Genomic DNA, 24147 nt, shown 5'->3' on the forward strand with positions numbered 1-24147 from the left:
TCAGTCATGAGGTGTTTGTGAGTGCATGTGAAATGCAGATAAACAGGCTTGGTGCCAGACATCTTGTGACCGCTTCTTTTGTTTATACAGTCATTGAACACATCTTCCTCCTCTTCCCTCTTCTTTACTAAATACCATGACTTTACATGAACTCTTTTGAATTTTATACTTTTCCAGTTTTTCTCTTTTCCCTCATTTATATGTAGCCTTCTTTCCCCACTGCTGATAATAAATATGCCACAGACAGTGATCGTTTTAGAGGTCACACATTTAATCCAGAAGTTAATAAGTTAAAAAGTGCAGCAGGTAAAACATTTAAGAACCATGGCAGCAATAATAAAAGTATAATAAATAAACAAATAAGAAAAGAATAAGAAAAGTCACATTTACATTTACGTAGCAACACTTCCTTAGCACTAAATGAAAGGTGCTCTGTTTGCACATGATTTTTCCTCTGCTCACATTTCTGAATGCTCACAGGACGTTTTATAATTACAGCAGTGAGTCAGTAAGTGTTGTTCACTTTGAGAAGGATATGTTATATGAATCATTTAGTGTCACATGTACTCACACCTTGCAGCTTTTCTTAATATCTTAATAAAAGAACCAAAGGTAACACTTCATAATAGAGTTCACTAATAAACTTTATTTTAAGTTTAATGAATTACATATTGTATTATTGTTATGCTTTACATTAAGGTCCATACATTTATAGACAGTGATCCAAATCTTGTCTTTGTGCTTCTCTGCACCACCACAGTGGACTTAGCTTTCATTCAAGGAAAACAAAAGTTGGACTTTTTGGGAATTTTGAACATTTTCCTGCATTTTCAGAAGCTAAACAGTAGGGGCACTGGAAATGCCTGAAACTGAAGAGGGTGATCACAGAATTATTTCTCTGGCTATTAAAAGCAACAACCAGCCAAGTCCTGACAACACTCTGGAGGACACTGTCATCAAGAGATGCCTTGGTGAATGTAAGTGCAGAGGGTTTAAAACAGGTGCAAATCACCGGTTGCATGAGGCCATATCAGACTTGCGTATCAAAAATAATCTATGCATTTAAAATTGTGTTAGTTTGACAACTTAATCTGAGTCTCTGTTATTAAACCCCTCGCCTCACACACTACATGTGTGAAGTTTACTTTGGAAGTGACAAAACACAGAAAGCTTATTCTGAATAGTTGTGTAATTAAAACACACACACACACCACACTGGATGTCTTAAACAGTGAGTGTTGGTTTTACAGCACTGTCACTATACATTGCATTTCCTTGTCACCTCACAGTGTAGTTCCCCTGCATTTCCACAGAAAGACGCTTCCTTCTTAGTGGCGAGCCTCTGACTTGACGACAGCAGCTAGTCTGAACGTGACTGGCTGCCAGCTGTGACGTTTCACAGCAGGGAGATTTCCCAAGACCATGACTCAGGTGTGAGTCTTTAACCTGTAACCTACTGTTATCTGCTCTCACGTAACCTAAGTAGGTTGGACTTAAAGCAAGGAGCTATTTGGTGTCATGGAAACACTGTCCTTTGATTGGAGGATAAAGCTCCTTTCCCTCGCCAGATGAATGTGAATTTAAATGACTGGTGTGTATTAGACAGTTAGTCATTTGTGAGCAATGCATGATTTATGACGCCATCGTGTCTGGACTTGAAAACAACACTGTGGGATTCAGAGGAATCTTGTGTGCAGTTATAAGAGTTAGATGGATTGCTTAAACCTTTGGATCTGCAGCAGGCCACTTTTAGATAAATTCATGAGAACAATCCAAACCCAGAAGCCCAGATGTGTTAAATATGTATCTGACAAAAAAGGTAATTTTACTGCATATGAATAATAAACTACCACAAACCTATTAGCCCAATGGAAGATTTCTGTGTGAAAGCTGATGTGGTACTTGACACCACAAACACCCACTGTACTGACCTATATTTTCGTCACAGGCTAGTATATTTCCATGGCAGCCTGTATGCCATGTTCATTTATTAGTATTTTTTTTAGTACTAGTAGTTTTTTAAATCAGGTATTTAGAGCCTTCATTTACAGACACATGCTAATACAAATATTCTACTACAAATAAAGGTCCTGGAGCATGACTGAAGAAAAGTGAACTTTGTGTGTTTTCTACATTATATGACTTAAAATTTTTATAGATAATAAATGTTACTTCCCATATGGTTTTCTGGAAAAATAGGGAAATATAAATTATGTGGAAAATCCAAATATTCTCTGTTTTGATCTTGAGTTTTCAAAAATCATGTATCAACTGACTGTAAACCTTATTCAGCTTATTTACTATAATGAATGGTTGCCTGCCCACTATTTTTTTTTTATTTTATTATTTGCTACTTGAAAAAATATAAATTTACAAACCTTTCTCCAGGAAATCTAAAATTTTTGTATATTACAGGGTTATAAAAATAAATGTTAGAAAATGTCATAAAATGTTTTAAGAAAATACGCTTAAAATGTGTGGGAATGGAGTTAGAAAATGAACACAAATACATCAAAAATGGAATGTTTTTCATGAGGTAAACTGAAAGGAAAATTTAAAATGGAAAAACAAAGGTAAAAACAGGTAGTAAAAACACAATGTTAATTTAAGTCATTTTACTAATTTTGTCCATTATTTGATATATTTTGGTGCTTTTAATGTCATAATTGTTTTAATGTGTCATTTATCTTTTTTAAAATCTATTTAGTCTTTTATTAATATTATTTTGTAGGCTGAAACTTTCATAAATATATATAGTTAAAAACAACAGACGTGTACAAGGCACAAAATATTACAAGGTAGGACGATACATAAGTAAATATCTCCATTAAAAAAAAAGAATAATAAAACTAAATATTACACATAACTACTGAGCTTTTACACCAACTTTCTGCAATCTCCTCGTGCGTTGCGTGATCCGGAAATTTCTGGCTCAATCCACCAAGCCCCGCCCACACGTGCGATTGCTCAGCTGACGCAACTGACAGCTCGGGTATAAGACCTCCGCGCTCACAGACAGCAGCCGCTCAGCTCAACCAACTCGATACATGGAGAAGACACAGACCAAACGCTCGGAGGAGATACCGGTGCTTCACAAACAGGAATCAGGATGGTCTATAGCTCGGCTCTGGTCTTTGGACACCTCTTGTCGGAGGAAGAAAACGTCGTAGAGATGATAGGAAAGTGCTTTTGTCCGCTAAAGACAACAGGACAAAAGATGAGTTCATCCCGGCGGGGAAGCGTCGAGAGCTACGAAGAAAGCGAGAGCATTTCATCCTGTAAGTTGTTCATAAAGTTAGTGTTTTGTTTTTTTTTATATACTTTTATCCAGTGTTTTTAAAAAAAGGCGAAGGTTCTTCCTTAAGGGCTCCTAGTCTAAGGACTCCTCTCTCTCTGGCTGGCAGAGCCTTCAAACACAGCTAATGCTATTTAATAAATATCAATGGTCCAAAGTAAACCATGGAACCGGTTGGAAGTAACTAAACCTTCGCGCTAGAACAATGGGGCATTGAACTGGCAGTGCTCGTTCACAGGACACTCGTCTGATGCAAGCCCTTCAGCTTTTGGATCAGCTGATCACTTGCTGAGCTTTTCAGAGCGCTTCCTTGTTCGCTGCTGATGCAAAGCCTTTATTCTGGTGACGTACTATATTAATTGCAGCTTTCACGTGATTTAAAATCTGTCTAAAGTGAATTGATTCAAGGGTCTGACACTCAACGTTGCTAGTGTAGAGAAAAGAGGGACCCTTTGACGTGGATATTAAACTCTAATGAGATGGTGTGACTTGTTTCTCATTCTGACGCTGCTTTGTCTCTTTATTCAGTTGCTGACCTGGACGCCGGTCTGGAGCACGAACAGCGGCTTTTCCAGCAGGTTGTGACTCAGCAGATGGAGCGTCGCCTCACTGAGGCCAAGGCTTCCATCCTCAACTGCCAGGTGCTCCTGCTGCCTCGCCACATGACCACCAGGATTAGTCAGGATGTGGTGCGTGCCTCTGCTGATGAGCCCTGTGGGCTCCGGGGGGCCTCCATCAAGCTCTACATCGATGGCAAAGATGGCCTGAAGTACATCGGGAGCATCTTCCCCGATTCCAGCGTCACACCGACTTTCGAGCTATCTGTGGTCTTCAAGGCAGAAAGTGACGGCTGGCCGTCATTCAAGAACATCTTCGATGGCAACAAAGTTTTGAAGCTGAGACCAGAGTACCGGCTGGTCAAGAGGAAGCTCTACTCCTCTGCCAGTCCTGTTGTTCACGACTTCAACTAGGGGTGAAGATGAGACGCTAAACCATTACCCGTGTGTGGTTTTAACCATCAGCTACATGTAGTCTGCCATGCACTGGAACCTGATTGCCTTCCTGTAGTTTTTAAAGTGAGTTATTTATTTTTCTGTATGAAAGTCTGACAGGAGGCCCACTATTTTTCTTCTTTTTTATATTTATTTTTCGCTTTCCTCTATTCTGTAGTTGGTGACAGTATTTTTGCACCAGTATTTGAATGTAAAGATGTGTACACTGGAAGTGTGTCAGTACAGGATTGGGCAGGCCTCATTCCTGAAAGATGCCTCTTAATATACAGAATGCAAAATAAACTTTTTGCACAACTTCAGTGCTGTGTTTGCATGTTTCTTTTGAACACTGGGATCACACAGACCCTGTGATACCATCATAATTACAGACCCATTTACAGGTAATAGAAACTGTAAATAATCCCGTTCCTGATTACAATAAGCCTGAGGGCACAAAATGCAGTTACCAGGAAACTGTTCCCACAGAATGAATTCCCCTTGTCAAGTTAATCATTACTCAAATTCAAAGTGAAATGCTGCTTAAATCCCAAACTGATCCCTTACACGTTTAGATCAAATCTTTATTAACAAATTTACACAAATGTATCAGCTACCCAAACACAACTACATGAACCTTTTCCAGTACAAAACTTCACTCCTTGACACGCATTACAAAAATCTTTCCTGTGCTCTATGCACAGCCTACATCCTAAGTAATAAGTGGCAATGATTCAGCAACAATCTGTTAAAGCCCATTAAAAAACAACTGTTTTGTCAAACCACTGGTATTTAAAGCTGCTTCAAGGGCAACTTTGGGCCTTAGTGTATATTTCCTTGTAAAAGAAGGGCTTTGACATTTGAGGTCAACCTAATTAAATATTTTGTAGAGCCGGGTAATGTTTTGAAAGCCTTTTTTTGGTGTTGTTGATACCTCAGGTTAAGAGCTTGTTGCCAAACATCAGTGGCAGCCCTGCTCAGTGCTGAAAGTGTTACACTGAGTTTAACCTGTGGCTGAATTTTATCTATATTTATATAATTACCCTTATTATCAATTGTACTCAGAAGTACGATCAGTAGAAAAGTGAAGGATCTGCAGTTTAATGGGCTGAAACATGCACTGGTAGACAATGGCCAATAGATTGAATCAAATTAATTAAATTACTATTAATAGAAGACACAAACCACAATTTTGCAACCAAAAAGAAGATCAGAAATCTATTTTATGAAATATTTTAAGTAACTCTTATTTTACCATTATGCTTTAGCAGTGATCAAACTAACAGATTTCTTTGCTCGAGGTGGTGTCAGCCCAACATGCAGAACTAGAAGACTCGCTTTGAATTTGTGGAACTATACATCATGGTTGCTCATGTGGCCATCTTCGTTGTTGACGTCTGTTCAGCCCAAAGGGGCTGAGCATAATCGGGTGCCGGACGTATGCACGACTCAAAGTGATCAAATCTGCCAAGTAGAACTCATCTGGCCCGTTCCCATCTGATCCCAAACAAACTGTTGCTGGTGAAAGTATTGTTCTCTATCCACAAAGACCTTGTGTTGCAGCAGGGGCAAATTATGACCCCCGCTACCCGTGCTGGTGAAATTATTCTTGGGAAAATTGGTGCAACATCCCATGGCGCCCCATGAATGGGAGCGAAGAAAACACTGTACAGCTCTCTCAGACACACACACACTTATGGCCCTTAGTAGGGGTGTGTGTGTGTGTGCACACAAAAACCAGGCACATGGAGACGGCACAGTCCTCTTCAGAAAACGACCAAAGTGACCAGAAAGCAATCAGCTGCAAGATTCGAAGAGCGGCTCTCAGCCCCCTCTTGCACTACTTCTTCATCTTGAGGTCGGCCTCCATGGCACTCCGCCGCCCCCTAGTGCCTCCATCCTGCAGCAGAGACACAAAGAAACGTGGAGAGAGAGAAAGAGCACGCTTAACGTAAAGGTGTACAGGTCAAAGGTCAGGCAGGCCCTGTGGCAGGCCTCCTTGTGTCATTGAGCTCCGTACAAAAACAGCACAATCCACCCTGGAAGGAATCGTTCCCCAAATGATGAACAGAAAATAATCATGAGCAAAATAAAAAGAAAACAAGGAGAAAAGAAACTGGAACATGCAGAGATGCTAACGCACATTAACGGAAAAACACAGGAAACTGGCATTAACCGAAGGTCGACGGAAGCTTGGGTGATGAAAGTTACCTGTGTGTGTGTGTGTGTGTGTGTGTGTGTGTGTGTGTGTGTGTGTGAGAGAGTGAGAGAGAGAGTGTGAGTGTGAGTGCGGGATGGGAAAAATCTTTGGTGCAAACAAAAATGTAAACGTTTATGAGGGTGATACAGACAGTATATGAGAGTGTCTGTTTGTGTGTGTGTGTGTGTGTGTGTGTGTGTGTGTGTGTGTGTGTGTGAGTGAGAGAGAGTGTGAGTGAGAGAGTGTGAGTGGGAGAGAGAGAGAGAAACTGCAAGGTAGAGGAAGAAGTCTTTCATTTCTATATCATCTGTATGGCACATCTATAGAGCACAGGATGGGCGTAGGCTCACGGCCCATCTCTTCTGCATTTAATCACTTCTACACTGCTGAGTAGTTGACACCACTTTAATAGCTCAGTGGTTTAGAGCAACAATCTCTTTGAATCTGCCGTCATAAGTCTTGGAAAACCTGACCGATTAGATTGGATCGCCACTATGAGGAATGGTTATTTCAACATGCTGTATATAAAAGATGGTCATTTTACATTAACCACTTGTTTACAAACAACCACTATGAAGCAATCTGATATTCTTATATCAGCATTTTTTGACACATAAAACCCAAACAATTTCCTCACATTTGCTATGTGTTGTATGTTTTTACTCTTCTAAATCAGCCAGTTGTTGTGTTTGTGGTGCTATGCTAACAGGGTGGTTGAAGCATGCCCTCTGTTGGACAAACTATGTAACATTCACACTCATGGCTGTAGGGCGTTTCTCCAATCTCTTTTTAAATCTTAACTTATCAGCCAATAAAAATACACAAAAAAAGAATAACCATCCTGAGGGCAGTGCGCCAAGTTACAAGCTAAAACTAAAGCTGCTCCCATAAAACTGCATCACAGAAATACCTACTTATAAATACTATGTTAAAAACTGAAGCCAATTTTATGGATAATTAAATTAAAAGACTCTAAAAGGCACCAACACTATAAATGCAGATGACTTGAATTATCCATGCTGAGGCCTAACAGAGACCGAGCTGCTACAGTTGTCTCTGCTGGCGACTGGCTGTCTATCAAAGAGTCCACACCCACTTTTACTTAAACACGGTCTTTCAGACAGGGTAAATATTATATCAGAGACACCAAAAATATTTTTTTCTATTGGGCTGAAAAGTGATATCTGATTATCTGATGTAGAGTTGGTTATTTTAACATGGGAGTCAATGAGGATTGACTCACTTTTAAAGCCAGTCTCAAGTGGCTCTTAAAAGAACTGAAGGTTGTGTCTCTTTCCCCATTTATTTGTGAGAGCCACAGGATGTTGCTTGGTTATTTTACATTTAACATTTGATTTTATATTTGTTTTTTATTTTATTGAGTATTTCCCACCAGTCTGAAGTGCGAGTGAGTTCAACTAAAATTGGCCAGTTTAGGTTTGTAATATAGTTTGCAAGCTGACTTTTGCTCCTATCAATCTATATAGTTTTTATTTTCTGACTGGTCGTATTAGTCCACCTTTAATGACCTTCATGGCGTCTTGAATCCTTACTGTCCTCCAAAGCCGCTTCAGTAGAAATAAAGAGAAAGATCAGAGGTACAGACAGGTGTGTGCAGTGTGTAACACTGTGTATGTGTGTACATGTTAGCTTTGAGACAAGCGTGTACGGAGCTTGGCCTGACTCTGGTGAAACTTGAGCGAGAACCTGAATACTTACAAAAAGAGAGAGAAGGAAAGCAGGAGAGGCCATTGGGACACTGTCCTGTAGGAGGACAAACATCGGAGTGAGAAAGAGAGAGAAAGCACACACAGGCGTGAGAAAGCAAGTGTCATACAAGTCTGCGTCAAACACAGAGACACGCTCAGGAGATGGGGGTCCTGTTGACTTCAGAGCTGCACATACACAAACGCACATTTCTACACAACATCAAGACACACACACACAGTCTCTGAATGCAGTCTGGAAATATTAAGACTCAAGAGGACACAAGCAGGCACAAACAGAAGCAACGCAGAGGTGTGAGGACCTCTCACAAGCACCGCACCACAGTTTGCACAACTTGTTAAAGTTCTAAAACGGAGAAGTTGGACTTTGCTGTGTAGCAGTTAAACAAAACACTAAAAGTTTACTACATCTGTAGAAATATTTGTTAAATCTATTCTGCAAAATGTATCTTTAAGTGTGGACTTTCCAAGAAAACATGACATCTTCCCAAAATGTGTTGTCTGAATGTTTCAAATTTCCACCATATCCTATTAGACACACACTCAAGCGTTCAAACAGGAGAAAGCAGGGTGCAGATAAAAGATGGATGTAGCCACTGTGACAACTGTGAATGCAAAGCCCAGTTGTAAAGCCTCAAGCGGAGCTTTTACGGCGTCATTTTATTATTTTGAAACCAAACATGACGAGCGAGGATTGGATCTGACTGACACATTCAGGGACGCTGCGTGCCACGCTACAGCTTTATCCTGTTTTTCACTCTTCATAAAATGAACCTCATGTTTTATTAAGACAGTCATCAGAAAAGTGTTTACTGAGGTAATAGATCAAAGGAGCTGAAGTGTCATTTTTCCACAGACAACCTTTTGTCACCCCCTGCTGGCGATAAGAAGAAATTAATGTTTAAGGCACTTCCACAATGACTCCATGTTTGAGAACAAGAGTGGAAGAAAAAGGTTAGCTAGGATGAAGTTACATCCATTTTTTATATGCAATGTATGGGAGAAAATAACACACACACACACACACACACACACACACACACACACACACACACACACAGTAGGAGATGCAGAGAGAGAAACAGGAAACAGAGCAGAGGGTCAGAGATAGACTAGAGAGACAGCACCGGTGCAGCCAGCATGCAGGATGTGAAGCAGCTGGGAAGTCAAGATTAAGAAAGTGCACTTACAGCAATTAGAAGTGACAGTGCTGTGTAACAAAGTGAGCATGCCTAACTTGTATGATGCACATCAGTGCCGACCCTTTAATACATTGGCACTCTTAACTCCTTGTGTCCTAATCACACCACTGGTTTCTGGTACTTCACACCACACTGACACAGTACAGTAGCATCACTCTGGGATCGTAATGTGGAGACAGGGTGAGGTGTATCGAGGTCAATTCTTCAATAAGTTCTTTTAGAAAACTAGTCCATTTGTCATATTGTATGTGACATAAATCAGAACTACACTGACTGCATGGTCACTGAAATGTGTGCTGAACCCACAGCTTCCTCAGGTTTCATATGCTGACAGTAAATAAAACAGCATGTCTGTCTGTGACATTTCACAGAGCATAACTGACACGTCAAAAACATTTAATGAATCCACTATTTATGTTTCTTCCACATAAGCGTGTATTTTCATCCAGTTTTGAAATGACTGCCAACCACAGCATGATGGCACACTGAAATTATGGTCCTGATATACCAAACACATTTATCTACACCAATATAAAATGCCCTTAATAAAAAAAAACTTTATGACTCCATAAACTGGAAGTGCTATCTGTGGTTTACAAGAAACAGCCAGTTCTGGGACTGTGCACTTCCTGTAAATAATTAAAATGCATTAAACTTAGATTAGATTTCTCCACCTTCTCTTGGAGGCGGGCAGAGGGACTGTTCGCAGTAGCTTTGCAGGCATCATAAAACTCTAAATACCTGGAAGAACATTTATTGCACCGATCTAACAGGAGTCACAGCACTCAGTGTTGGAGAGAGGCAAGAGTTTACAGTGTAGTTACAAAACATCAGCACTGGCATGTGTGGAAACTTTCTTTTGCTTTTAATAAAGAACTCTGCTTCATCACAATCAGACTTGTCTGCTGCTCAACCCACCTTCTCGGCTGGCTCTCCTGGTTTACGATTTCCCTCCCTGCCTCGGAGGCTCTTGGCAGAGATGGCGCTCTCTGAGGTCTGCATGATGAGCTGGGTGGCCAGGAACTGCTGGACGTGCTCCAGGACGTCGCGCTGCATCTCCAGCGCCATGTGGTACACGTCGTGGTCCGACGAGTTGTACATGACGGCATTCTGAAACATCAGCATGATGTCGCGCTGGAACTCAGCGGTGGTACGGATAACACCGGACTCAATGTTCTTCTTTATGGCGGACAGGTCCATGGGTCTGCAGCAAGAAAGCAGCAGCAGTTAGTTTGTTTTGGTACTTTAGTTGAACAGTTAGGCTGCAACGATTTTTAGCTGAGCTTGTTTCAAAAATGAAGGGTGTGTGTGTGCGGTCTGACCTGTGTACAATGCTGTGGTAACCTGGAGCGATGTCATCTGACACAGGCTGTAGGAAGACGCTGGCGTACCTGAGAAACACAATATTAGCAAAAGTAAAACACCTGTTTCCTCTCAACAACGTGACCCGGGTTAATCTGTAGGATTCAAGCGAATCTCTAACTTCTTTAACTGACTGGAAAAAGTCAAATGGTTTCATGCAAACGCGCTGCAGCATGTCCAACAATGTAGTTACTCATTCAGTCACACCAGCTCGATACAAAAAGCTGGAAATTGATGAAACTCACAATAATAAGACAAAAATAAATAAATCAAATGAAATTGATTTGAACTTACTGACCAAAAAAAACAAGACTTGAACAATTTATTGTTGAGCTCTGGTACAAAGCTCTACCTGTGATTGGCTGCAGCTCTCCACACCAGCATAATGGCTTTCTTCCAGATCTTCTGCGCCTGGACCGCCTCCTGGTCTTCGCCACATGTAGAGCTGACGCAGGAAAGAAGAGAGAGGCAGTCGGAGCAGAGTGGGAGAGAAAAGCAAAAAAAACAAAAGCATATACTGTTAGACTGTTAGCCCAATGAAAATGACAAAAGTCAGCTAAGTTTGATCCATTTTCAAAGAAAGATTTCCCCTAATATTTTTGTTAAGAAGAATAGCAGGGGTTATTTCAGGAGAAACAGACTCCTGGTTTTACTATTACTGGTAAAACCAGGGACAGGGTGAATATTTTTGCCTACGCCCTTTCTGGAAGAATAAGCACCTGGACACTTACAGCTGGGAAGAAGAGGCCGGGCTGCTGGCTAGTGAATCAGCAGTGTAGCGCTGGGAGGGCGGGCCGTATCCATCCTCACTCTCACTTGCTGCCCGATCCACCTCAGATAAATATGGACCCTCCCCCTCTCCACACTCGTCCTTCAGCTCCATCGCTTCTTCGGGGTCGCCCTCGCTCCCTGCCTCCTCCTCCTTCACCTCCTGGATTCAAGCACACAGAGTAAAATAACGGTTATTCTTGTTATCATATGCCGTCCACACATGTACGTAGCCTTAAATGTGTTACCTTGGACTCTTTCCCGGACACAGAGCTGTCCTCAGAGTCTGTGGGACAGAAACGAGGAGACAATGAGAAAACAGAAATGTGTGAGCATTTCCACTGTGGGTATAGATCGGTGTGTAATCCACGCACCTAAGCAAGGTGGGTTGGGCTCAGGCTGACTCCACTCCTCTCCTTCACTCTTCACTGTAGCTTCAGTGACTTCTTTGACCACGGGCCCCTCCTCTGCGACTTCACTTGCTGCTACACCATCATCAGAGGTGACAGAAGAAGTGACATCACTTCCCGTCACCTCAGGTCCTTCATAGTTTCCCTTAAGCGGTTCTTCCCTGTTAGTATCTGGCTGGTTTTGTGTCTCCTGGCTGGCAGGTGTCGGGGCTAATGTTGCGACCATATCCTGAGGTGTCTGTGGGGGGGCTGACTCTTGGATGGTGGGTGTGGGCTCTGAAGCTTTCAGCTCTTGGGTCTCCCAGGGGCCAGGTAGGGTGTGACCTTCTGACACGGCCTCTTCGCACAGAGAGAGAGCTGCTTCCACCGCAGCTGCATCCAAAGCCACAGGGTCATCGTCCTGGGATGATGATCAAAAAGATAAACCATTATGTTGTTTCAGTGTTTCCCCACACATGAACTTTACATGGGGAGCCAGGTTAGTGAAAGAGCGGGTATTAGACCTGCTGACTGTCAGAGCAGCAATGAAGTGTCTCCAATTAAAAAACAACAAACAAACAAAAAAAACAAGAGGAGTTCTTAAGCTAAACCCCAACCTACCGAAACCACCAGCGATAACTGTGGCCTCTTCCTCCTGACCTGTCAGACACATGTGACCTTACTGGGATCACTAGGCTCCTTCCAGTATGGCTCTCATACTGGTAGGAGTTCATTGACCACACTATGGTTGTGATCGTTACATCATGGGCCACATCCAGCCTACTTTGATCTTGAGACAGCTGTGAAACTCACCTTTCTGAGATGTCTTAATATTTGAAAAGGAAGTGCAATTTCAACAGCATGTCTTAAAGAAACGCTGATGTAGCAAATGAGAAAAATGTATTAACGCGACTCTTTGGGTTTAAATTGTAAGAAAAAAATGTGTAAAATTCCAGAAAGTTCTGGCAAAGTTTTTGTTAAGTCACAGAAAATATGTTTTAACTGTGGAACCACTAAAAACCACAGAAACCTCTACAGTGAAAACACAGGAACTTTTCTCTTATTTAATTGCTAAGCTATTACTTAAGTACTTTGGTGCAGTGTGAAAGGCCTCTTTAATTTACGCCCTCCTTCACATTTTCCAAAGCTGTCCAGTGGGCCGGACTGGAGTCTTTGCCTGGCCGCAGACTTTATGTTTGGCACCGGCTCTAGGGGTTGGGTGGGCCAAGTGAATTTTGAGATTTTACATTTTTTCCCCCCATCCAAAGGAATAAAGAAACCAATATACTACTGGAAAAAATCCCCTTTTTCTTATTGTGAAAATTCAGTTGCTGTTAACGAGCGATTGTCAGTACTTCCTGTCTAGTGCTCTCCTGTAGGCAGTCTGTTCAGGTTGCTGCTGTGACAATCCTCAGTGTAGTTGTGCCATCTACAGGCAGTCCTTGTTCTGCTCTAGAGATTCTTCAGGGCCACTCTTAGCTAAATGTTTAGTCCAAGTCTGACAATGGGAACATAAAATATGGAAAATTTCATTCTTTGTTTTCCAATTAACACTAAATATTTTCTAAATCATATTTTCTTTGTATTAGTTTGTTTTTAGTGTCATTGCCTTAATCAACGACTAAAATACTTGATATTAAACCTACAAAATAAACTCTGCTCCTGGTCATATTAATCTCAAACGAATGCAGCCCCTACACAGTACGTACCTTCTCTTCAATGATGGCAATGATGTCTCCCACTGTCTCCAGGTCCAGTTCATCACCAATGTAAGATACAGCCACGAGGTCTTCTTCTACTAATCCCGTGTCCTCACCGAGCTCTGCCTTCACTGCGGCCTCCGCTTCCCCCTCTGTAAACCCGTGCAGGTGACGAAATAAGAACACAAGCATGCAACAAGAATCTTACTGCAAAGTTAAGACCCGTATCTCCCTCTTTGAACCAGGAAACAATGACTAAAATGCAACAACGCAGACGTGTGACTTTATTTAGAAACAGACTGTAGAAAAACAGGAAAAAAAGGAGGAGGAGAGACAAGCAAAAACGTTCCCCCAGACACCCCCAAGACATTTAGTGTTACTTTGAACATGCTCTGTCTATCTTAATTACAAGTAACCAGGAGTCACGATGCCCAGTTAGGTTTTGTTTAACCTGCTTTTTAAAATCAGGACATTTTTAGGAGCCCCATGAATGCAATCATTTCCCAGGACAGCAACCAGGCAAGCTGTAAAGAAAGTAGCTCCTGTGTAATGTGAAACTTAGTTAGGTGTGTTTACCTGTGATGATGTCATGGCCAGGTGGTAAGGCAGTGGCTGCCGTAGCAGTCTGTACGCCATTAGTTAGGCTTCCAGTGGAGTCGCCCTCTGCAACCTGACATCAGAAAAAACACAACAACAAAAACACCAAAGTGAGGTTTAATAAAAAATATCAGAGCATAAAAGAAGATTTAAAAGAATACTGATGTTAGAATATCACAATAAGGCTTTATTGCCCACTGAGTGGATCAAGTCCTACTTTCATTCTTTGAATGTTAGTATTAGAATAGGTATCAAAACTCAGTGGCTTAGCCAGGAATTTAAAAATACTCCAAATCGATTTGCACTTTACAGATGCATTTAAATGATTTGTTTTCACACATTGCTGGTTTTCAGGTATTTTACAGAACTGAGTCTAAAGCCTTTGAGCAAGACTCGCACAAAGGCTTTCATTGTAATCACATCGTTTCTGGATGTTATGAGCCATGCTAAGTTGCCTCTCACCAGGCGAGGGCTGGCTGAGATGAGGTTGCCTTTTTTCAGCAGTTCTGACAGTAGAGGTGAGGGTGGCGGTGTGGCCTTCTGGGCTAGGAGCCTTTTCTGTGGCGAGTCATCGACTAGAACAGCAAGTCCACCATCTTTGGGCCCAGGTCCTGGAGGGTCTGCTGCTGGCAGAAACACTCCTACCCCCTGAGCCTGACAGACAGCAGAGAAGTCATTGAGACGGAGCGAGATGATCTTATTCCTCTGACTTGTAATGAGGCAAAAACTATAACCCCTGGGGCCGAATATACTCATGTTTAATGTTACTGTAGACGTCTCCATATTCACTGCAGTGAAAAATGGTTTATGTTGCTGTGAGCTTGGCTGAAATTTATCTCTTAACAGAAAACTGGGACTCTTATAAACTCATTTCCCTTCACCATCATTCTTCTATCCTGTGAGCTAAACAAGTATATATGGCAAACTAAGTGTTCTTACAACTGAGTGGGTGGTGGTTGTATCTTCAGAGACACCGGCTCCTGTATCCATGGGTGGAGTGGGCACTGAAGAGTCAGTCTGAGAATCCAGGTTTGGCGGGCTGGCACCCAGGGGAGACCGTAAAGTCACACTGGGCAGACGCTTGGGTGTGTTTTTCACTGCCTGGCGAGCTGCGATACAGACAGAAGACCAGAGTGGAGGTGAGCATGACAATTTTCAAACTCTCCTTAAAAACAAATCTGAAAAAAAGCAGCAGAGAAATCCTGAACATCATGTGAGAGGATCATCACTCCAACCCAAGCACTTGAGTGAAAGATGCTCTTGTCTTAGGAGAAGCTGAGAAACATTCCAAGAAGGACGAGAAGTTGCAATCTTCTGAGATATAGATGCATATACTCCTGCTTTATTACATCCTCTCAGTTGATTCTGATCTCACATCTATGTTACCCCTAAGGTTTTTATTAAGCTTCCCTCCCCTTCCTAAAAATATCAAACTATAAATTACAGCAAAGAATTTTTCTACTTCATCTTCATGATTCTCGGTTTGCAGATGGTCTAAACTCTATTTTCAAAACGTTTCCTCTATCCAACAACCTCAAATAGCCATAAAATGTAGAGTGCAATAGTCCAGGAGAAATAAAATGCCTGGCTACAGAGGACCTCTCATCATTTTTTAGAGTGCTATTGTTTTCAGACATCCTAATTCCCTTCTAGTATTGTCCACATAGCCAAAACCACAAGGGCTTTGCAACAGGTCGGCTACATGTGTGGGCCGAGGTTCGACGTGTGATTTGAATCTTCCTGGTTGTACGTGGATGTGAGAGATGGTCGTCTTTAATCTTAGCTTAGAGTTCGTGCCAACAAGGGAAATCTTTATGCTAAAAAAACCTGTAGGTACAAAATGAAGTTCTACCTTCACAAATCTGTCCCTTAGTTTACCAAGATCACAGGTTTCAGCTTCATATGGGAACTTTGTTTTTATATCAAATGACTCACTCGAATTTTAATAGTATGTCATATATACTTAACTTCAAACTCTGACAGATCTTACCATAACATACAGACAATGACAATGGCAACACCCACCACAGAGCAACAAGTTTGCAACTAATTCTTCGCCTTTTCCTAAGAAATACATGCACCAGCCTTCGTAGAGTGAAAGTGAACCTAAACTACCTTGGTACGCCATTTCTGTGGCTTTCCTCTTCTGCTCTGCTTCCTCCTCGTCCTGCTTCTTCTTTCTAGGTAAGACAAATTTAAAAAAACAAACAAAAAAAATGAGCATTTTATGACAATATAACAGTTTGTATACAAAACTAAATGAGAGAACGCCCTCATTTATCTAAATAACCCACTCATCTACAGAGATACAGACATATACTTTTTTAATCCCACATTGGGGAAATTTACTTGTTACAGCAGCACAGACAGAAGAAAAATGTGAATAAGAGATATATTAGAAAACACACACACACACACACACACATACACACATGTGTATATATATATATATATATATATATATATATATATATATATATATATATATATATATATATATATATATATATATATATATATATATATATATATATGTATATATATATATATATATAAATAAAAGAACAGTGTACAAAACATGTATAGTTGTTGGTTACTGGCAAACAGAGCAAAGTTTTACTGGCAGCGTTCTGCAAGATCTTTAACACACTGGAGTTGGTTGTGTGAAACAGCTATCATGGTAATCCACCCATTAGGTGGAAGCACTATCCCACAGATAAGATGCTTACAGTGTGATCTCTCCCCAAAGCTCTTTCAGCTGGGAGTCCATGTGACCCATCTGTATCAGATCCACCTCCTTCTTCAACTTCCTGTTGTGATTAAAACAAACAAAGCAAAAAGGGGTTAAAGTTCAGATATCAAAGTTGTCAAATGTTTTCCCTTTAAGAGTTTATGTACCTGTACTGCTCTTGTGTATCTCGTATAAGTTTTTTTAACTCCTCTATTCTCTCAGTGGTCAGCCTACGAACGATGACATCTTCGATGGTCTCGACCACCTCGCCCTTCTCACCGCGCTTACGCCTGGAACAGGAAAACACACATTTTGAGTCAACTCTCAAATTATTTTTAAAATGCATAATAATATTGTTTACTTTTTATATCTGCACACAGATATGTGTACACACTGTAATACTGACTTAGGGGCTTCAGTAGCTTCCAGCAGTTCTGAATATTGTGAGGCACAGTGCTGAGAAACAGAGAACAAATTATTCTTATAGGTGAGCAGAGGAGATCAGTCCAACTGCAGTTACACTCAAAAGACAATTTTCCTGAAGACTTATGGAAGTGAAGTGTGAGATAAATTCACAAAAGGAATATTTGTTATGCTCTCACCTTTTGTGAGAACCAGTCTGGTGGACGCCCAGGCTCTGCGAAAGGCTTGATGGCTCTACTTACACTTACCCTGGAACACAGAGAGTCTCCTCAGACTAAACTCAAGCATTAAGCAGATAATCTAACAATAACAAGCATTTTAAAAATAAAATAAAATAATATTATTTTGTCTTACGAACTGCCTTGCACTCACCTACTGCCAGTGTTTGAAACAGATTATGAGCACAGAACAATAACCACCATAAGGATCATTGTTAAGACACTCAATCTGATATATTCTAGTTCGATGGTTCATTTAGACAAAAACTGGTAATCTTAGGGAAAGCACAAACTGTTTGCAAACACTGATATCTTAAAAGAAATGGTACAAAACCCTCTGAAGATAAATTTCATATTATATGGCTCATTTTTAGGAGAACTGCAGAAAAATAGTGGTATATAATGATAGTAAATACAATTACAGTTATATTTATCAAACAAGATCCTTAAATCATTTTACATATCTTCTCCTTACAGCATTTCTCCAACACATTTAAAATATGAATATGAGGTCCCATGGGCAAACTAAATCTCTCTCTCTCTCTCACACACACACACACACACACACACACACACACACACACACACACACACACACACACAAAAGTAGCTGAGCATATTTCTTTTTACCAGTTTTGGTCTCCGCTCCTCATAACAGAGGAGGCCAGGCACAATTTCTCCCTGACTGACCAGGGCTCCGTCGGCCCCACATTCAGTATCTTGTGTTCTGTTGGGGGGAAAGAAGAATTTATTACACGATTGACTGTTTTTCCTGCTACTTTGTTGCTACTAGCTAACAAGCCACAGGGTGCCACAAGCCAGTACACAGTGTACTGGCTTGCCCCAAACCCAAATGAATAATGGAGAGGGGTGCATCAGGAAGAGGATCTGACTTAAAATCATCACCAATCCAATCATGTGGCTCATTAGTAAGATCTGCATACTGGACTGGTCAGGAGCCCACAAACTGCAACCAGTGCTGCTGGCAAGCAGAGTACCAGTGGAAACTATGCCACTGATGAGTGAAGACAGATTAGAAGAAGGCCAAGGTTAGTGTGGCTAGAGTCAGTAACAGAGAAATTTTGGAGCGTGGAGGACAGAGCAGGGACTGGGAAAGGGAGATAGCTGACTGATTGGATATGACCAGAGGAAAGATAATAGATATACTGAACAAAGGACGCTGAAGATGGAGCTACAAGACAGAAAGAAAAGGGGAAGAACAGAGGGAAGATTCGTGGATGCAGTGGAGGAGGACTATGCAGAGGGTGGTGCGACAGAAGAGGATGTTAGGGGTTGGGTGAGATAGAGGCAGATGGTCCAGATGATCCACTGTGGTGACCCCTAAAAGGCACAGCTGAAAGAAGCTAATTGAAAACCTGTATTTTAGGGCAAAAGCAATGGCTCAAAAAGAGCCACATAAAATATGAGACATTCCGAAACAACTCAGTTAACTTCATTCTGCCACACAAGCTTCCATCCAAATTGCAAAAGCATCTGAGGGTAATCTCAGTAACTGAACATAAAATATATGGGGCTTATGGTTACGTGTAGTAGTAGTTCTGCCACATTAGATTGTAACGTTATGGCTTTGTTATTACTAGCAATATTATCTGACTGCGTTTTGACAATTTTAATTGAGTAAAATCCCAATTAACATTATTTTTAATTGAGTGCTATTTTACGGAACTTTCTATCCCTGCTTACTTGGTCAAATACACACAAAAACATGTTAAAAAAAACTAGTATTTTTCTAAGAAGAACACCATCATCAGTCAGATGACGAATCAGTCTCTGCGGACTGTCTCAGTTTTTTTAATGGTTTGTTATTGTTTTTTCGCTAAGTACCACACATACGACGGTCCTGTTCTCGTACGGTCAATAAAAACCGTTCAGATCGTAATATGTTGAAAACGTTATTTTAAGTTTAAAAATATAAAAAAAACCAAGGGCAACGGCGTCAAATGAATGATTTAAACGTCTTTCGTTATTTAGCCAAGGTAGCTAGCTAATGCTACACTATTGATATTAGCTTGGGTATGCTAATATGATTACAGCAAAGCATTCCTCACGTTTACTGGGGCGTGAATATAAGTTAAAACACACAACCCTATCAAGAGACGTATCACATACATTTCTAGAAAAAAACAACAACATACGCATTGCTAATATTTAATTTATAGCGTTAGCTTAGCATAGTCGATTAAGGGGGACACATTCGTGAGACACACACACACAGGTAAACACGGTGCAACGTTTTAGCAAGGTAAGGGGCTACAGGTTCTGGCTAAAATAATCTAGCTGCAAGGCTTGGAGTTTGTTTGCTATTACTACTGTCTATAAATGACGAGGAAAAACAGAAAGACTTGAAATATATTACTCACTGCCGATACCGCTCGCCATTGCTTTTGTGACGAGGCCTTGATCACAACTTCCGCCGGACAGGTTTCAACGGAACACACAGTAAAGTCAACCCAAGCGAGCGGAACAAATGGAAATTTGATTAAATAAATAAATAAATAAACGAAGCTTTAAAAACAGTGAGGGATACTAGGAGCTGTTTCATTACACTTAAGCAGAGTTGGAAATACTTCGTTACTGTAACGAAATACAAATACTCCGTTACTGTACTTACGTACAATTATCAGGTATCAGTACTTTACTTGAGTCGTTTTTTTTTCTGACAACTTTTTAATCTCGTAACTCTTGTTACATACAGAGTAGTTAGACATATTCAGACACACAGAACCAATGCATAATGCATGGTATAGCACAGAACCATGTACATAATACACACACACACACACACACACACACACACACACAATTGTCATTTGTTACTTGATGGTTGTTGTGGCTAACCTAACTACCCCTGCATAATTCAAATAAATGTAACTACTGATTGGGAGTTTGATCCCTGGCTGCTTTAGCCTATATCCCCAAAGTGTTCTTGGCCAAGATACTGAATCTAAGTTATTTCCAGCGTGATTATCAGAGTGTGAATGTTAGATAGAAAGCAATTAAGATGTATAAAAGGTGCTTGTGAAATACGTAAATTTACTAATCGAAATATTTTTCTCTTTGAAAAACTAAAAGTTCATGCCAAATTTTAGCCATACTTTCAGATCTCTGGCACTGCAATGGGAACCCAAATGGCCCCCAGTTTTGCCTGTCTTTTTGTTGGTCATCTGGAAGAACAAATTCTATATAATCACCAAAATAACCCTTATTTACCATTCATTGTATCTTGGAAACGTTATATAGATGACGTATTTCTACTCTGGAAAGGACCAGTCTCTATATTACTAGAGTTTGTAGAATTCCTTAATGGACACTTTGCAGGCTTACGTTTCACCCTCAATTACAGTACTGAAGAAATTAACTTTCTGGACATGAAAGTAACAAAAAAAGACAAATCTCTGTCCACATCTCTGTATTCTAAACCCACTGATCGGAATACATTATTACATGCTGCAAGTTTCCATCCGAACCACCTCAAAAAGAGCCTCCCTGTAAGCCAGTTGATTAGACTCAAGCGTATCTGTGAGACTCATGATGAATATAATGAGAGTAAAGAAGAGATGTTGAACAAATTCAAAGAAAGAAAGTATAAAGAGAACTGTTGAAGTTCTGCAGAAGAGAAGGTGAGTTCAGTAAGTAGGGATGTCTATTTAACAACCAAGAAATCTCCAAAACATAAACCCAACCTTATCTTCTGCACAACCTTTACGCCAAAAACCAGAACAATTAAAGAAATAATTCTAAAACATTGGCATATCCTTCAGAATGACCCAAACTTATTAGGTACCTTCAAAGAACCACCAATGATAACCTACAGGAGAGGAAGGAATATCAAAGATAGGCTTGTTAGAGCTTACCAGGACCCTATTACTCCAGATAAAACCCTGATAACCCATAACCTACATGGCAATTTCAAGTGTGGGGCATGCATTAATTGTCAATACACCAAAAATGTTAAATCATTCAAAGACCCTATAGGTGACAAAACCATTGCCATAAAGGGCTTTATCACATGCAGAACTAAAAATGTAATCTACATGATACAGTGCCCATGCAATAAAATATATATAGGAGAAACATCCCGCCCTCTTAAAGATCGAATTAACGAACACAGAAGCTCGATCAAGAGGAATGATTTAACCAGCCCTGTTGCAAGACACTTCAATAATAAACATCCAAATTCACCATTATTTTTCCTAGGCATTGAAGCCATTAAACTAAACCACTAAAAAGGTGGCAATATAAATTTTATCCGGAAAAAAAGAGAAGCATTTTGGATATTCCGTTTTAAGCGTCTGTACCCCAGAGGTATGAATGAGGATTTTTCATGAGTTTTTATGAACTACACCTTTTTTTTTATTTATTATTTTTTTTTTTTTTTATTATTTTAACCAAAGGAGTAGTGTTCCAGACATCTCACTTTAAGTCCACATTTTAAGTCTAGATTTTACATTTTAGAGACATAAATAAGGATCTTTTAACAAATGTGTTCCCATGTTATGATGTAATCTTGTTTTCTAAATTCATATAGCGTAGTGGCAGCGGGAGGAATAAATGTCCATCAGGGAGGGGAGAGGGCAGCCGATGATCTTTTGTGCTGTCGTGACCACACTCTGAAGCCTCACTCTATCTGCTTTGGTGCAGCTGCCGTACCATACCATGATGCAGTAGGTTAGCAGGCTCTCAATGGACGAGCGGTAGAAGGTCAGCAGCAGGTTGGAGTTCAGCTTGTACTTCCTGAGGACTCTCAGGAAGTGCAGCCGCTGTTGGGCCTTCTTGATGACCGCTGAGATGTTTCCTGTCCAGGAGATGTCAGCAGAGATGAGGACACCAAGGAACCGGAAAGTGTGGACCCTCTCCACACACTCCCCGTTGATGTAGAGGGGGGCCAAGTCGGTGCTGTGTCTCCTGAAGTCAACAATGAGCTCTTTGGTTTTCTTAGTGTTCAGTGCCAGGTTGTTTTCTGAACACCATGCTGCCAGCTTCAGGACTTCCTCTCTGTACTCTGCCTCGTCTCCCTTCGAGATGAGTCCGACTACCGTGGTGTCATCAGCAAACTTGATGATGAGAGTGTTGTTGTGGGTCGAACTGCAGTCGTGGGTGTAGAGAGAATACAGGAGGGGGCTCAGCACACAGCCCTGTGGGGAGCCGGTGCTCAGTGTGCGAGTGGAGGAGAGATGAGGGCCGAGTCTTACAGTCTGGGGCCGGTTTGTGAGGAAATCCTTTATCCAGGCACATGTGAGAGGAGGGAGGCCAAGAGTGACCAGTTTGGTGATGAGGATGTCCGGGATGATTGTATTAAAGGCTGAGCTGTAGTCCACAAAGAGCATTTGGACGTAGCTTTGCCGTGCTCTAGGTGACTCAGCACAGCGTGGAGGGCTGTGGCGATGGCGTCTTCTGTGGATCTGTTTGCACGGTATGCAAACTGGTGGGGGTCGAATTCTGGGGGGAGGTAATCCTTGATGTGCTGAAGGACTAGTCTCTCAAAGCATTTCATGATTACCGGTGTGAGGGCCACAGGGCGGTAATCATTCAGGCTGGAGATGGGAGACTTCTTCGGCACTGGGATGATTGTGGCTGATCTTAGACAGGATGGGATGGCTGCCTGATCCAGTGAGAGGTTGAAGAGTCTGGTGAAGATGATGGTGTGCGCATGCTCTTAGTACCTTGCCAGGTACTCCATCTGGACCGGCCGCCTTCCTGGGGTTCACTGCTAGGAGCACACGTCTGACATCGTGCTCTGTTACAGTGAGTGGGGCGGTGCAGGAACCAGGTGAGGATGAGGATGGGAGCAGGGCTGAAGCAGATGAGTGTTGCTGTTGTGGTGTTTCAAAGCGGGCGAAGAAGCTGTTTATTTCCTCTGCCAGCTGCCCACTCGGGTTTTCTGTTTTCGCAGTACTGCCTCTGTGGTTGATGATGTCTTGCATTCCCTGCCACACCTCTCGTGTGTTGTTGCTGGACAGGTGGGACTCGATGTTCCTTTTGTGGTCTGACTTGGCTTTTTTAATCCCCCTTTTCAGGTCAGCTCGAGCAGCCCTGTACAGAGCTCTGTCACCTGACCTGAAGGCAGCATCACGGGCTTTGAGGAGTGAGCGGACCTCGCTGGTCATCCAGGGTTTTTGATTTGGGAAAACCCGAATGCTTTTGTCCACTGTCACATTTGCAGTACAGAACTTGATGTAGTCCAGTACTGATCCTGTGAATGTTTCTAGGTCCTGGTGTTCAAATATGTCCCAGTCTGTCTCTGTGAAGCAGTCCTGTAGTTTGGAGAGAGCAGTTTCCGGCCAGGTTGTAACAGTCTTTGTGGTGGGCCTGGCACTGCGCCTGAGGGGGGTGTAGGCTGGGGAGAGCAGGAGGGAGAGATGGTCGGACTGACCGAGGTGGGGGAGGGGTATGGCTCTATATGCATGCTTGATGTTGGAGTAAACATGATCTAGAGTGTTTTCTCCTCTGGTGGGACATTTGACATGCTGATAGAACTTTGGGAGTACAGTCTTTATGTTGGCCTTATTAAAGTCACCTGCAATT

General features: G+C 41.5%; 2 protein-coding genes across 3 annotated transcripts; one reads left to right on the top strand and one right to left on the bottom strand.

Annotated features, from left to right (window-relative positions):
• The first annotated feature begins 3009 nt into the window (after positions 1–3009).
• LOC146717262 (DNA damage-inducible transcript 4-like protein) lies at positions 3010–4607 on the top strand. The gene is made up of 2 exons (XM_085473760.1): positions 3010–3278; positions 3824–4607. Exons 1-2 carry the CDS (start codon positions 3110–3112, stop codon positions 4264–4266), a joined length of 612 nt encoding a protein of 203 aa, XP_085329886.1. The 5' UTR covers positions 3010–3109; the 3' UTR covers positions 4267–4607.
• On the bottom strand, positions 4400–20064 carry brd8b (bromodomain containing 8b). Of its 2 annotated transcripts, XM_085473737.1 has the most exons (19): positions 19983–20064; positions 18232–18328; positions 17563–17632; positions 17367–17416; positions 17128–17250; positions 16959–17039; positions 16345–16409; positions 15169–15338; positions 14692–14883; positions 14209–14302; positions 13642–13784; positions 11918–12353; positions 11792–11829; positions 11507–11706; positions 11128–11220; positions 10736–10804; positions 10332–10617; positions 8204–8248; positions 4400–6184 (listed from the first exon to the last, which is right to left on the bottom strand). In XM_085473737.1, exons 1-19 carry the CDS (start codon positions 19999–20001, stop codon positions 6125–6127), a joined length of 2331 nt encoding a protein of 776 aa, XP_085329863.1. In that variant the 5' UTR covers positions 20002–20064; the 3' UTR covers positions 4400–6124. The 2 variants fall into 2 exon arrangements, with proteins under 2 accessions (XP_085329863.1, XP_085329873.1); XM_085473747.1 differs by lacking the exon at positions 8204–8248.
• Between the last annotated feature and the right edge of the window lie 4083 nt (positions 20065–24147).

The sequence above is a fragment of the Copadichromis virginalis genome, linkage group LG2 (assembly GCF_057382275.1).
Source record: "Copadichromis virginalis isolate Kocher_CV1m ecotype Utaka linkage group LG2, C_Virginalis_male_GT1.1, whole genome shotgun sequence".
Classification (NCBI taxonomy): Eukaryota; Metazoa; Chordata; class Actinopteri; order Cichliformes; family Cichlidae; genus Copadichromis; species Copadichromis virginalis.